The sequence below is a fragment of the Apodemus sylvaticus genome, chromosome 1, assembly GCF_947179515.1.
Source record: "Apodemus sylvaticus chromosome 1, mApoSyl1.1, whole genome shotgun sequence".
In the NCBI taxonomy this organism is placed as follows: Eukaryota; Metazoa; Chordata; class Mammalia; order Rodentia; family Muridae; genus Apodemus; species Apodemus sylvaticus.
In genome coordinates, this window is record NC_067472.1 from 49,884,559 (window position 1) to 49,899,353 (window position 14,795).

Sequence of the window (14,795 nt, forward strand, 5' to 3'; positions counted from 1 at the left end):
ACATGAAGACCAAGTTGCACAGGTCCAGCTCCTGTGGTGCTTGGTTGATGCTTCAGTCTCTGAAATCTTCCACGGGTTCAGGTTAGTTGACTCTGTTGGTCTTCCCTTGAAGTTCCTATGCTTCAGGGCCCTTAATCTTTTCCTCAACTCTTGTCTAAGCCTCCCTGAACTCTATCCATTGTTTGGCTGTGGGCCTAGATTTTAAGAATGAAATTCAATAGGAGTACTTTCTAGAACAATGAAGTATTTGAGAAAGAAAGCAGTAGCTTTCAAAGAAAAAAGTTTTCAGACTGCTTACAAGTTCCCTTCCAATACTTATGTATTTTTTGAGGAACCTATACAGTAGTCTGTATCAAATTACATTTAAGATGTTCCATTTAATTTAAATTTGTGTATATTGTAATAATTGCATAATAATTGTATATTTTCTGGGTTCTGCACAATGAATTTGTATAAATAAAATAAAGCATATGAACATTTTTATCTCCTAATTAGATGTGGGACCCTAAACTGATTACTTCCCATTCCTTATAAAATATGCAACAGTTTATTGTGAGCTAATTTCATCCAACACAGCTTATCCTTCTGACTGTGTTAGTTGGTTATTATTGAAACAATCCCCAGTTCCTTTCCACTTTCTCCTCAGCTGTTGGTTAATTACTATACAGTATCCACATTAACTTTTCAAAAAAGCTTTCAACCTGGAAATAAGCATTTGTGTGTGTGTGTGTGTGTGTGTGTGTGTGTGTGTAGGTGGGTGTGGGTGTGTGTGTCTGGTTCAATTTTTAAGACTCCATCTATCAATTTTTCTAAAAATGACAGGATTTAATTTTTCTATAGTTGAATAATACTTATCTCTATACCAATTTAAAAAGTTATTTCATTTATTATTGATATTATGTCACCTCCCCCTTTCTCTTCTACAACCCCTACCCCCATATACATCCCTGCTCTTTTTCAGATTTGTGCTCTATTTTTTTATTAATTGTTGATATATATACTATCAGACTGTATGATAATGTTACTTTTATGTATTTTTCCAGGGCTGACAACTTGGTATAAAACCTACTCCTTTGTTGAGGGAGTCAATTCCTAGCATGAAATAATATCTACACTGCTGTAAAACACACATGGATATGCAGGCAACTGTTTGATAGATTGATAGAATCCTTTTCCTTTAGATTCATATCCAGAATGTATCCCTTCCAATGTTTATGCATTTTTGAGGAACCTATATAGTAGTCACAATAGTAACTTACATTCCCATATAGTAAATTACGTTCACACAAGCAAATAATAAACTCCCAGTTCTATTTTCTCTATATCCTTGTACCATTAGTATTTATTAAACATATTTCTGCTTTGAATGGCATAATAACTTATTTTTATTGACCATGAATCTATTTTTATTTATCATTCTCTTCCTTTAATTCTCATTTCTACAGGATATCTACTGACTCCCACATAAATGATGGAGAATTGTACTAAACTGAGAGAGTTCATTCTCTTGGGACTAACTGATGATCCAGGCCTACAGGTTCCCCTTTTCATCATGTTCACCCTCATTTACCTCATTGATGTGGTTGGAAACATGGGGATTATAATATTGGTTCTTATGGACTCTCATTTGCACACACCCATGTACTTTTTCCTTTGTAACCTCTCACTTGTAGACTTGGGTTACTCCTCAGCTGTCACTCCCATGGTCATATCTGAGTTCTTCATAGTTTCCAAACCTGTCTCCTACAATGCCTGTGCTGCACAGATGTTCTTCTTTGTAGGCTTTGCCACTGGGGAAAATTACATCTTAGCATCAATGGCCTATGACCGCTATGTAGCAGTATGCAAACCCCTGCATTACACCACCAGGATGACAACAAGTGTTTGTATTTTTTTGAACATTGGCTCTTATATCTGTGGCTTCTTGAATGCCATTTTTCATGTTGGGGACATATTCAGCCTCTCCTTTTGTAAATCTAATGTGGTCCATCACTTTTTCTGTGATGTTCCAGCAGTCCTGGCTCTATCTTGCTCTGATATACACCTCAGTGAAATGATTCTTGTTTTTTTGTCAACATTCAATGTCTTCTTTGCTCTTCTGATCATCTCTGTTTCCTATCTCTTCATAGTTATTACTGTCTTGAAAATGAAGTCAGACCAAGGACACCAAAAAGCTTTGTCCACCTGTGCTTCCCACCTCACTGTAGTCTCTATATTTTATAGTACTGTCATTTTCATGTACCTACAACCCAGTTCCAGCCATTCCATGGATGCAGATAAAGTAGCATCTATGTTCTATACTATGATCATTCCCACACTAAACCCTTTGGTTTATAGCCTGAGGAACAAAGAAGTCAACAATGCATTCAAGAAAGTTGTTGAGAATGCAAAATTTTTATGTAATAGTGAGATTTCAGTTTGAAAGTAAGATTTTTATTCCTCTCTCATTTTATCTGTGCATAAGTTAGTTTTAAGCTCTACAATACATAGGGATTCCTGCCAAATACATTCATCTCTTGAAGTCTATTTTATATAAAATATTAGCAAGTGCATAACATAGTTAAAAGAGAAATGCAAAGGAAAATTTTAAGAACTGCTGGGATTTGGTAATTTATATTTGATCTATTTACTCTTTTACATTTTAAAATCACATTAAAATATATTAAGTATGTAAATAGGCATACATTTTAAACAGTGCTGTGTGTGTGTGTACATATGTAAGAATTCAATATATATATATTGCTTCCAAATTTTGAAATTAATTAATAAAACACTGAAAGATGTACTTATGACTGGTTTTTTATATCTTTGACCTCATTACTTATATATTTTATTTTCATTTTGATGACATAATCTTAATGAGAAAAAGAATGCTCCCAAGACATCACTTTTTCTTACTTCCCAAGAAGATCCTCAAGAGATGTGTCCCTATCATCAAGAACTGAGAGCAGTATCCAGACTTAACTACTAAAATCATCAGATCCTACTACAAAAGCCTATGCTCAACAAAAGTGTAAAATTTAGGTGAAATGGATGAATTTCTAGATAGGTACAATGTACAAAATTAAATAAGGATTAGATAAACCATCTAAAAAGTCCCATAACTCCTAAAGAAATAAAGTAGTCATTAAAAATATTCCAACTAAAATAAGCACAGGGCCACATGGTTCTACTGAAGAATTCTATCTGACCTTCAAGAAAGATCTAATACCAATACTCTTCAAACTATTTCACAAAATAGAAACAGAAGGAACACTACATAATTTGTTTTACAAGCCACAGTTACACTGTTACATAAGCTGCACAATGACCCAACAAGAAAGGAGAACTTCAGTCCAATTTCCCTTATAAATATCCATGCAAAAATATTCAATACAATTCTCACAAACCAAATCCAAGATCCCATCAAAATGATAATCCATCATGATCAGATAGGCTTCATCCCAGGGATGCAGGGATGGTTCAATATATGGAAATCCATCAATGTATGTCGATATACAAACAAACTCAAAGAAAAAAACCCACATGATCATCTCATTAGATAATGGATAAACATTTGACAAAATTCAACACCCCTTCATATTAAAAGTCTTGGAAAGATGCAGAATTCAAGGTTTGTACTCAAGATTGTTTAGTACGATCTGACGAAAATCAGGAACGAGTCAAGGCAGACCACTCTCTCCCTCTCTATTCAATATAGTACTCAAAGTTGTAGCCAAAACAATTAGACAACAAAAGAAGATCAAAGGGATAAATATTGGAAAAGATTAAGTCAAAATATCACCATTTGCAGATGATATGATAGTATACTTGTGATCATGAAAATTCCATCATCTAATCCTTAAACCTATAAACAACTTCAGCAGAGTTGCTGAATACAAAATTAACTCAAACAAATCAATAAACTTCTTCTACTCAAAGGATAAATGGGCTGAGAAAGAAATTAGGAAAAGGACACTCATCACAATAGTCACAAATAAAATATATTGGTGTGAATCTAACCAAGCAAGTGAAAGATCTGTATGACAAGAACTTCAAGTCTCCAAAGAAAGAAACAGAAGAAGACCTCAGAAGCTGGAAAGATCTCCCATGCTCATGGATCAGCAGGATTAATATAGTAAAAAAAAATGGTCCTTTAACCAAAATACCTCTACAGATTCACTGCAATCCCCATCAAAATCCCAAATCAATTCTTCACAGAGTTAGAAAGAATAATTCTGAAATTCAATTACAATAACCAAATCCCAGGACAGCAAAAATTATTCTCAACAATAAAACAACTTCCATGCCTGCCCTCAAGCTGTACTACAGACCAATAGTTATAAAAACAGCATGGCATTGCTACAGAGACAGTTAGGTAGATCAATGGAACAGAATTGAAGACCTAGAAATGAATGAATATACCTATGGTCATTTGAACTTTCACAAAGAAGCTAAAACCATCCAGTGGAAAAAAGAGTGTAATTTCAACAAATGGTGCTGGATCAACTGGCAGTCAGCATATAGAAGAATGCCAATTGATCCATTCTTATCTCCTTGTACAAAGCTCAAGTCCAAGTGGATCAAGGAGATCCACATGAAACCAGATACACTGAATCTAATAGAAGAAAAATTGGGGAAGAGCCTCAAACACATGGGCACATGGTAAAATTTCCTGAACAAAACACCAATTACTTATGCTCTAAGCTCAACAAGCAACAAATGGGACCTCATAAAACTGCAAAGTTTCTCTAAGGCAAGGGACACTGCTAGTCGGACAAAATGCCAGTCTAACTTCTTGAGTTCTTTGTATACACTGGATATTAGCCCTCTATCAGATGTACGATTGGTGAAGATCTTTTCTCAATCTGTTGGGTACTGTTCTGTCCTATTGACAGTGTCCTTTGCCTTACAGGATTTTTGCAGTTTTATGAGGTCCCATTTGTTGATTCTTATTCTTAGAATATAAGCCATCAGTGTTCTATTCAGGAAAATTTCCCCTATGTCCATGTGTTCAAGGTTCTTCCCCACTTTCTCCTCTATAAGCTTTAGTGTGTCTGGTTTTGTGTGTAGGTCCTTGATCCACTTGGACTTGAGCTTTGTACAAGTAGATAAGATTGGGTCAATTTCCATTATTCTGCATGCTGACCTCCAGTTGATCCAGAACCATTTGTTAAAAATGTTCTCTTTTTTCCTCTGGATATTTTTGGCTCCTTTGTCAAATATCAAGTGACCAGAGGTGTGTGGGTTCTTTTCTGGGTCTTCGATAATATTCCATTGATTGTCCTGTCTGTCTCCGCCCCAATCCCAAACAGTTTTTTTTTTTTTTTAACCACTACTGCTCTGTAAAAGAGCTTGAGGTCAAGAATGGTGATTTCCCCCAGGAGATGTTTTGTTGTGGAAAATAGCTTTTGCTATCCTGGGTTTTTTGTTATTCCCAATGAATTTGAGAATTTCTCTTTCTAGCTCTATGAAGAATAGATTTGGAGTTTTGATGGGGATTGCACTGAATCTGTAGATTGCTTTTTGTAAGATGGCCATTTTTGCTATATTAATCTCCATGAACATGGGAGATCTTTAAATCTGAAATATTTGATTTCTTTCTTCGGAGCCTTGAAGTTCTTATCCTACAGATTTTTCATTTGTTTGGTTATAGTCACACCAAGGTATGTAATATTATTTGTGACTATTGTGAAGGGTGTCATTTTCCTTTTTTCTTTATCAGCTTGTTTATTGTTTGAGTAGAGGAAGGTTTCTGATTTGTTTGAGTTAATTTTATATCCAGCCACTTTGCTGAAGTTGTTTAACAGCTGTAGGAGTTCTCTGTTGGAAGTTCTGGGGTCGCTTTCAGTATACAATCATATCATCTGCAAATAGTGACATTTTGACTTCTTCCTTTCTAATATGTATATGTTTGATCTTCTTTTGTTTTCTGATTGCACTGACTAGGATTTCAAGAACTATATTGAATAGATAGGGAGACAGTAAGCAGCCTTTCCTGGTCCCCAATTTTAGCGAGACTGTTTCAAGTTTCTCTCCATTTAGTTTGATATTGGCTACTTGTTTGCAGTATATTGCTTTCACTATGTTTAGATATGGGCCTTGAATTCCTGATCTCTCTAAGACTTTTATCATAAAGGGATGCTGAATTTTGTCAAAAGCCTTTTCAGCATCTAATGAAATGACCACGTGGGTTTTTTTCCTTCAGTTTGTTTATATAGTGGATTACATTGATGGATTTCCATGTATTGAACCATCCTTGCATCCCTGGAATGAAGCCTAGTTGATCATGGTGAATTATCATTTTGATGCATTCTTGGATTCCGTTGGCCAGAATTTTGTTGAGTACTTTTGCATCTATGTTCATAAGCTAGATTGATCTGAAGTTCTCTTTCCTTATTTGGTCTTTGTTTGGTTTAGGTACAAGCATTATTGGGGACTCATATAATGAGTTGGGTAGTGTTCCTTGAGTTTCTATTTCATGTACTAGTTTGAAGAATATTGGTATTAGCTCTTCTTTTAAGATCTGATAGAATTCCCATCTAAACCCATCTGGTCCTGAGCTTTTTTTTTTTTTTTTTTTTTTTTTATGGGAGACTGGTAACAGCTGCTTCTATTTCCTCAGGACTTATTAGACTATTTAGCTGGTTTATCTGACCATGTTTTAAGGTTGGCACTTGGTATGTATCTAGAAAGTTTTCCATTTCATGCAGATTTCTAAATTTTGTTTAGTATAAGCTCTTGTAGTAGGGTCTGATTAGTTTTTTGTTTTTTAATTTCAACAGTTTCTGTTGTTATTTCTGTTTTCATTTCTTTTTTATTAATTTGGGGAGTGCCTCTGTGCCCTCTGGTTAGACTGGCTATGGGTTTATCTACCTTGTTGATTTTCTCAAGGAACCAGCTCATGGTTTTGTTGAGGTTTGGATAGTGTTTTTTATTTCTATTTGGTTGATTTCATTCCTGAGTTTGATTATTTCCTGCAGTCTACTCCTTTGGGTGTTTTAGCTTCTTTTTGATCTAGAGATTTCAGTTGCACTGTCAAGCTACTACTGGAAGCTCTCTCCATTTACTTTGTGGAGGCACTTAGAACTATCAGTTTTCCTCCTAGCACTACTTTCATTGTGTCCCATAAGTTTTGGTATAGTGTGCCTTCATTTATATTAAATTCTAAAAAGTCTTTAATTTCTTTCTCTGTTTTCTCCTTGACCAAGCTATCATTGAGAAAAGTATTGTTCAAAGACCACATGTATGTTCCTTTTCCATTCTTTGAACTTAAGACCAGTCTTAGGCTGCAGTGATCTGATAAGATACACAGAATTATTATAATCTTCTTATATCTGCTGGGGTCGGTGTTGTGACAGAGTATATGGTCAGTTTTGTAAAAGGTGCCATGAGGTGCTGAGAGGTATTTTTTTTTTTTTTTGCTTTAGGATGAAATGGTCTATGAATATCTGATAGATTCATTTGGTCAATAACTTCTCTTAGTTTCACTGTGTCTCTGTTTAGTTTCTAATTCTGTTTAGTTTCTAATTCTATGATTTGTACATTGTTGAGAGTGACGTGTTGAAGTCTCCCAGTATTCTTGTGTGGAGTGAAATGTGTGTTTTGAGCTTTAGTAAGGTTTCCTTTATGAATGTGGGTGCCCATGCATTTGGAGCACAGATGTTCAGAATTGAGAGTTCATCTTGGTAGACTTTTCCGTTAACCAGTATGGAGTGTTCCTCCTTATCTTTTTTGAAAACTTTTGGGTTAAAGTCAATTTTATCCCATAGAAGAATGGCTATTCCAGCTTTTTTCTTGGGACCATTTGCTTGAAAAATTGTTCTCCAACCTTTGACTCTGAAGTAGTGACTGAGTTTGACACTGAGGTGGGTTTTTTTTTTTTTTTGTATGCAGAAAATGTTGGATCCTGTTTGTGTACCCAGTCTGCTAGTTTTTGTCTTTTTATTAGGGAATTGAAATCACTGATGTTAAGAGATATTAAGAAAAAATGGTCATTGCTTATTATCTTCTTTGTTAAAGATGAAATTTTGTTTGTGTGGCTATCTTCTTTTGATTTTGTTGAAAAAGGATTAATTTCTTGCTTTTTCTAAGGTGTATTTTCTCTCCTTTTGTTTGGTGTTTTCCATTCATTATCCTTTGAAGAGCTGAATTTGTGAAAAGATATTGGCAAGTTTGATTTTATCATAAATACCTGGGTTTCTCCATCTATGGTAATTGAGAGTTTTGCTGGGTATAGCAGCCTAGGTTTGCATTTGTGGTCCCTTAGGGTCTGTATAATATCTGCCCAGGATCTTCTGGTTTTCATAGTCTCTGGTGAGAAATCTAGTGTAATTGTGATAGGACTAGCTTTATATATTACTTGAATTTTTTCCCTTACTGCTTTCAACATTCTTTCTTTGTTTAGCGCATTTGGTGATTTAATTATGTAACTGAAGGAATTTCTTTTCTGGCTCAGTCAATTTGGAGTTCTGTAGGCTTCTTGTATGTTCATGGGCATCTCTTTCTTTAGGTTAGGGAAGTTTCATTCTGTAATTTTGTTGAAGACATTTACTTGCCCTTTATGTTGGAAATATTCACTTTCTTCTATACCTATATTCCTTAGGTTTGGTCTTCTCAATTTGTTCTGGATATCCTGGATGTTTTGGGTCAGGAGCTTTTTGTATTTTTCATTTTTTTTGACTGTTGTATCAATCCTTTTTATGGTATCTTCTGCATCTGAGATTCTCTCTTCTATCACTTGTATTCTGTTGTTGATACTTACATCCATGACTCCTCACTTCTTTCCTAGGTTTTCTATGTCCAGACTTGTTTTCCTTTGTGATTTCTTTATTGTTTCTACCTCTATTTTTAGATCCTCGGTGGTTTTGTGGTGGTTTTCTGTTTGACTGGGTACACAAACAGAATTCCTTCACCTGATTGATTGTGTTTTCCTGTAATTTTTTAAGCGCTTCTACATGTTTAACTGTATTTCTTTAAAGGAGTTTTTCATGTTCTTCTTGAAGCCCTCTATCAGCATCATGAGCTGTGATTTTTAAATCCAAAAAAGGCTTCTCTGGTATATTGGGTCATCCAGGACTTGCCGTTATGGGATAATTGGGTTTGAATGGCACCATGTTGCCTTGATTTCTGGTAGTAGCATTCCTACATTTGCCTTTTGACATCTGGTTATCTCCAGTGTTAGCTGGTCCTGCTGTCTCTGGAGGGTGCTTGTCCCTCCTGTGTGCCTGTAATCCTGTCTCAGGACCACTGTACGAACAACTCTTCCCTGTCACAGAGTGCTGTGGTACTGCCCAACTCATGGGTGCAGGTTGGGTCTTAGGGGACCCTGCTCCAGCTGATTTGACACTAGGGTTGTTCCCTGAGATCCTGGCTGCAATTGTCTGCTCAGTCACAGGAGCAAAGTTGGTGGCCTCACCCATAAATGGGGAACTCCCTCTAAATGCTGGACTCCCTGCAGAGCAGATGTTCCCTGGCAGAAGAGATGCACAGAGGTTTGTGGGACTGCCCAGCTCCTGCATGCAGGCAAGGCCATGACTGTCCTTGTACCAACTGCTCTGACACTCAGATGTTCCCCGTGTTACTGGCTGTAACAGCTCAGTCTCAGGAGTAAAGATCTATTTATGTCCTTCTTAAAGTTACCTATCATCTTCATGAGATGTGATTCTAAATCAGAGTCTTGCTTTCTGATGTGTTGGAATATCCAGGACTCACTGTGGTGGGAGAATTGGCTTCAGATGATGCCAAGTAGCTATAGATTCTGTTGCTTATGTTCTATACTTTGCATCTTGCCATCTGGTTATCTGTGGTATTAGATGGTCGTGCTGTCTCTGACTGTGCCTTGTCATTCCTGCAAGCCTATGTGTTAATACTCCTGGGAGACCAGTTCTCTCCAGGAGGAATTTGGGTATGGAGATCTGTGGCTCAGAGTCAGCTCCAGGATCCTGTCCCAGGCTGCTCCTTGGTGCCTGTATCTTTATGAATTTGGACCAGTTCCTCTTGGGACAGAAATTTGAGCAGAAGTGATGTTCTTATCTGTGCTCACAGGTTTGTTAGCACTCCTGGGAGATTCCTGGCAGTATTTGGGCATGGAGCACTATGGCACAGGATCAGTTTGATGTGTCTTCAGTCATATCATCTCTCCAGAGCAGAGGTCTTCTGGCCTCACAGCACTTTCTGAAAGAAAACTGTATTTCATAATTAAATTCCATTGATTAAAATGCCATTCGAAGATGGTGAGCAGCATATGAATAATTCCATTTTCATGTGTTTTTCACTTTATCTTTTGAAATTTCAAGTATAAGCTTATCATACAAAATGATTTAACCCAGCAGAAATATTTATTAATAGTTCAAAATTATTCACTTGTGAATGTCAAAGAAGAAACCTGTCCTTTCAATTAATTATCAATCATGTTTTCACATGAGTTATGTCAACACAGACAGAAATAATTATTACACGAATTTTACATTTATATAAACAAGTGAGATATCAGATTATCATCACTATGGTAGATAATTTTCCATTGCTCTGATAAAACACAAATTGCCAAAATCAATTTATGGAAGAAAAAGTTTATTTGGGATAACAGTTTCGTAGGGATAGAAGTCCATCATGACAGCAGGCTCAGTAAAAAGAGGAAGGCATTGGGAAGGAGATGGAGGCTGAGAGATCACATATTCAACCATAAACATCAGGGAGAGGGAATCATGGAAATGAGGGCAAGGCTATAAAGACTCAACAACCTGCACCTCCCCTATCAATGCTCTACTACCTAAAACTCTTCAAGCAGCACCACAGTCCTGTGATAAAGTGTTGATATAGGTGAGCATATAAGGAGACATTTCTCATTCAAAACATCACATTTACCAAATGCTTTAGTCATTTTAAGGATTCTCCTGAGTAACATCATAAATAGGATATAATATACATGAACAAATAGGCATTTATTGTGGGCATTGGTTCACTTGATATGGATGTTGGAAAGTACCATGATATCCTGCCTCTAAGCTTGAGAAGAAGAGAAGCTGGTGATTAATGAAATCTGACTTAGACTTGAAGATCAAAGTCTAAAGAGTCAGGAAATTGGGCTATATATGGCAAATCTATATTCTTCTCAGAATAGATTTTAATGATCTTATGGTAACCTGGATGTTTTTTTCTGTCATCGCACTGATACTAAAATTTAATTAAACTAATAAAGGTGCTGTTCAAAAAAGAGTCAGGACCATATCATCACTTCTGGTGTCTGAGAGTGAGAAGAAATAAATGCTCGGGGAAAAGTGGGGAAGAAGGGGAAAGCATAGAGAAGAAGAGAAAGTGAGGATCATAAAGAAAGTGGAATGGAGGGAGAGAAGGGGAAGGAGGATTGAGGGAAAGAGAGACAGAGAGAAAGAATGTATTTCTTTGAGGTCTAAGTACTAGGATCACGTTCAGCCACATAGATAATTGTCTTAATTTCCAATTTAACAGTTTCTAAATCTATACCCTGGAATTCTTGGAAATATGGTCACAGGCATAACACTAATTCAGTTAGATGAAAACATAAAATTAAGAACCATAGACAACCAAATTACACACACAATTCTAAAAAAGTTACCACACTCATATGTATATCATAGAACTCCGAGATATACTTCTCTGTTCATGGTATTTATTTCAAAATTGCTTCACATTTATTTGCATTGAGATATAGTAGGAAAAATACATGTAGTCAAGTGACAGATCAGTAGTCTTTATGGTATTTTGACAACCCAAAATTATAGTATATCTTCCAAGTATACAATTATGTACAAAATATTTGCCAAGAGTTTTGAAAAAGTAAGGATATTATTTCATCTACTTGAATTTGTTATGAACTTCAGCTACAATTCAGTGCAGAGAGGAGATCTGAGAATGAATAAATTACAAATTGCACCATACAAAGTTAAATTATAATTCCATTTTTCCCTTTTATCAAATGAATGTATTCTTCATCCTTAACAATGTGGTACCAATTTCATAAATGCATTCTTGACCTCCTTGTTCCTCAGGCTGTAGACTAGAGGATTCAGCATGGGAATGACCATTGTATAGAATACAGATGTAACTTTGTCTGTGTCCATAGAATGACTGGAGCTAGGTTGTAAATACATATAAATGACAGTTCCATAGAAAATGGACACTGCAGTGAAGTGAGAGGCACAGGTGGATATAGCCTTGTGATGTCCTGAATTTGAGTGCATCTTTAAGATATTGAAAAAAATTAAAACGTAAGATGTACAGATAACTATTAGAGCAAAAAACACGTTTAAACTCTCAATGTAAAGAAGAACAAGTTCCCTAACTTGATTATCAAAACAACTGAGATCCATGATTGGGGGAACATCACAGAAAAAATGATGGATCACATTGGACTTGCAGAAGGAGAGAGTAAATATGTCTGCAATATGGATGGAGGCATTCATAAAACTGATGACATATGAGCCAGTGATGAGCCATGTACACACACTTGTAGTCATGATGGTTGTATAGTGTAGGGGCTTACACACTGCTGCATAGCGATCATAGGCCATGGAGGCCAACAGATAATTCTCTACAGTAGCAAAGCCTGCAAAAAAGAACATCTGAGCAGCACAATCATTGTAAGAAATAATCTTGTCTCCTCCAAGAAGCTCAGTCATGACTGTGGGGGTGACAACTGAAGAGTAACAGAAGTCCACCAGAGAAAGATTACCAAGGAAAATGTACATTGGGGTGTGGAGCCGAGAGTCCAGGACAATCAGCAGGATCATCCCTAGGTTTCCCACCAGGGTGATGGTGTAGATGAGAAGGAAGGTGATAAATAGTGGAAGCTGCAGGCCCGGGTCATTTGTGAGTCCCAGCAATATGAATTCTGTTACTTCTGTACTGTTCTTCATTATTGTCATCTTATAATCACTATACTCTCCATAGTAATAAAAATTAAAAAACATGATAATTTGAAAATTCCATGTAATGTAAAAATATTAACTATATTCTTTAAAAATATTTTTCATACATTATATTCTGATCATATTCTTTCCCCTTCTCTCAACTCCTCACAAATCCTTCTCACTTTACTATCTATGACAACTTGTATTTATGAGTTTCAGGAAACTAGCATGGGCTTTAGAATTAACTTGTGTGAGTCAGTTACTCACATGTTATATTGAAGGGCTCTTAATGGAATTCAAAATTTTAAAATTTTATGTATTTGTTAATTGTGATATAAGCAATTTAATACATTGATTAATAAGATTTGGAAGAAAAATTCTGTCCATAAAGCCATGTTCCATTATCATTTCACCAATATCTAACATTTACTTTCCTCTCACCTGTCAAGAACTACTAGTGACATTTTAGATATATCACTTCTCTACTTTCTTTTCTTTTTTTTGGGGGGGGGGAGTCAAGACAGGGTTTCTCTTTGTAGCCCTGGCTGTCCTGGAACTCACTCTGTAGATCAGGCTGGCCTCGAACTCAGAAATCCACCAGCCTCTGCCTCCCAAGTGCTAGGATTAAAGGCATGCGCCACCAACGACCAACACTTCTCTATTTTCTATCACTAATTTTTACAGACCATGCCAATCTCTGACCCTATGCTTTTGAGGTTTTATACCTGTATTTTCTTAGGTAAAATTGAATTTAACTGAACTCACTCTTTTTGTTAAAACACACCAAAAGGTTAGAGTTTTACAGATAACTACAAAGAAATTGATTAGGCAGTAATTTAATCTTACCTGCCTCATATTTCTTCATTTTGGTGGTAAAAGAAATAAAACTGTAAAATCTAGAACATTAAGATCATACCTTCTTTAATACCAACACTGTCCAAAACATATATATCCATATATCTATATATCTATATGTAGATATAGATATTTTCATCAGCATATATATCAACAAATCCATAAATATTCAAGAGGGTTGAAGAGTTCATAGGATACACCATGGCATGCTCAGAGTACCTGATGTTGTTGATAGCTAGGGGTGGGAGAAAAAATCCTCAGCCTGTAGTGTCATTCTAAACAATGTTGTGCCATTGTTTTTAGCAGACATAGAGTGGAGGTTCCTGGGAGAGATAGGTGCCTATCACACCTAATATTTGTCTCCTAAAAGTCATTAGTCCTAGCATAACCTCCATAAAGTTCTTATTTCTTTCAACTTGAAGACATAAATGATAGCCACTTTCAGATACTATTCGGAGAAATAAGCATAAATCAAAGACAATAAATTGTGACTGTTAGCTACAGTTTGTTAAGTGATAGCTCTACTGTTATTGTCAGTATGAAGTGATGACCTTAAATTTTGATCAATGTAGGTTATGCCACATTCAAGAATTTAGCCTCAAGAATTATAGAAGCTTTATTCCCTTGATTTTTCTCTATTCGATACAGGCTCAGTGAGATCATTTGTGTTCTTATGTGCTTCTTAGACTATCCTTATGTCCTACCCATAACTGTTGTCCCTATACCGTGCAGTAATTTCAGGTCATTTTTCTTTCCTGTTTTTTTTTTTTTAATTTTTAAACTATTGCATTTATTTTAGCCTTTTTACACTAGCAAGTCAAAGTATTTTTCAAATTAAAAATAAGGATAAGCTTAATTGTATATCTAAAATTAGTTCTTTTCAATTTCAATAATTACTTTCTTATGTTACAAAGTTAAAAAATAGCCACTCTTTTTCATATCATTCTTCTGATTGAAAAATGAGGCTACAAATTTGACAGAGAGCAAGTAAAGTATATGGAAGAATTTAGAGAAAGAAGAGGTAAGGAGAAGACTATATAATTATATTTTAATACCAAAAATAAAATA

The 14,795-nt window shown here is 35.7% G+C and overlaps 2 protein-coding genes across 2 annotated transcripts; one reads left to right on the forward strand and one right to left on the reverse strand.

Moving 5' to 3' along the window:
• Positions 1 to 1,459: 1,459 nt before the first annotated feature.
• LOC127664980 (olfactory receptor 5B2-like) lies at positions 1,460 to 2,422 on the forward strand. The gene has a single exon (XM_052157645.1). The coding sequence runs from the start codon at positions 1,469 to 1,471 to the stop codon at positions 2,420 to 2,422; it is 954 nt and encodes a 317-aa protein (XP_052013605.1). The 5' UTR covers positions 1,460 to 1,468.
• Positions 2,423 to 6,490: 4,068 nt separating this feature from the next.
• LOC127689514 (olfactory receptor 5B2-like) lies at positions 6,491 to 12,887 on the reverse strand (the record flags this gene model as incomplete). The annotated part of the gene is made up of 2 exons (XM_052189219.1): positions 11,973 to 12,887; positions 6,491 to 6,505 (listed from the first exon to the last, which is right to left on the reverse strand). Coding segments are annotated over exons 1-2 (930 nt in total), but the record flags the coding sequence as incomplete, so codon positions are not given.
• Between the last annotated feature and the right edge of the window lie 1,908 nt (positions 12,888 to 14,795).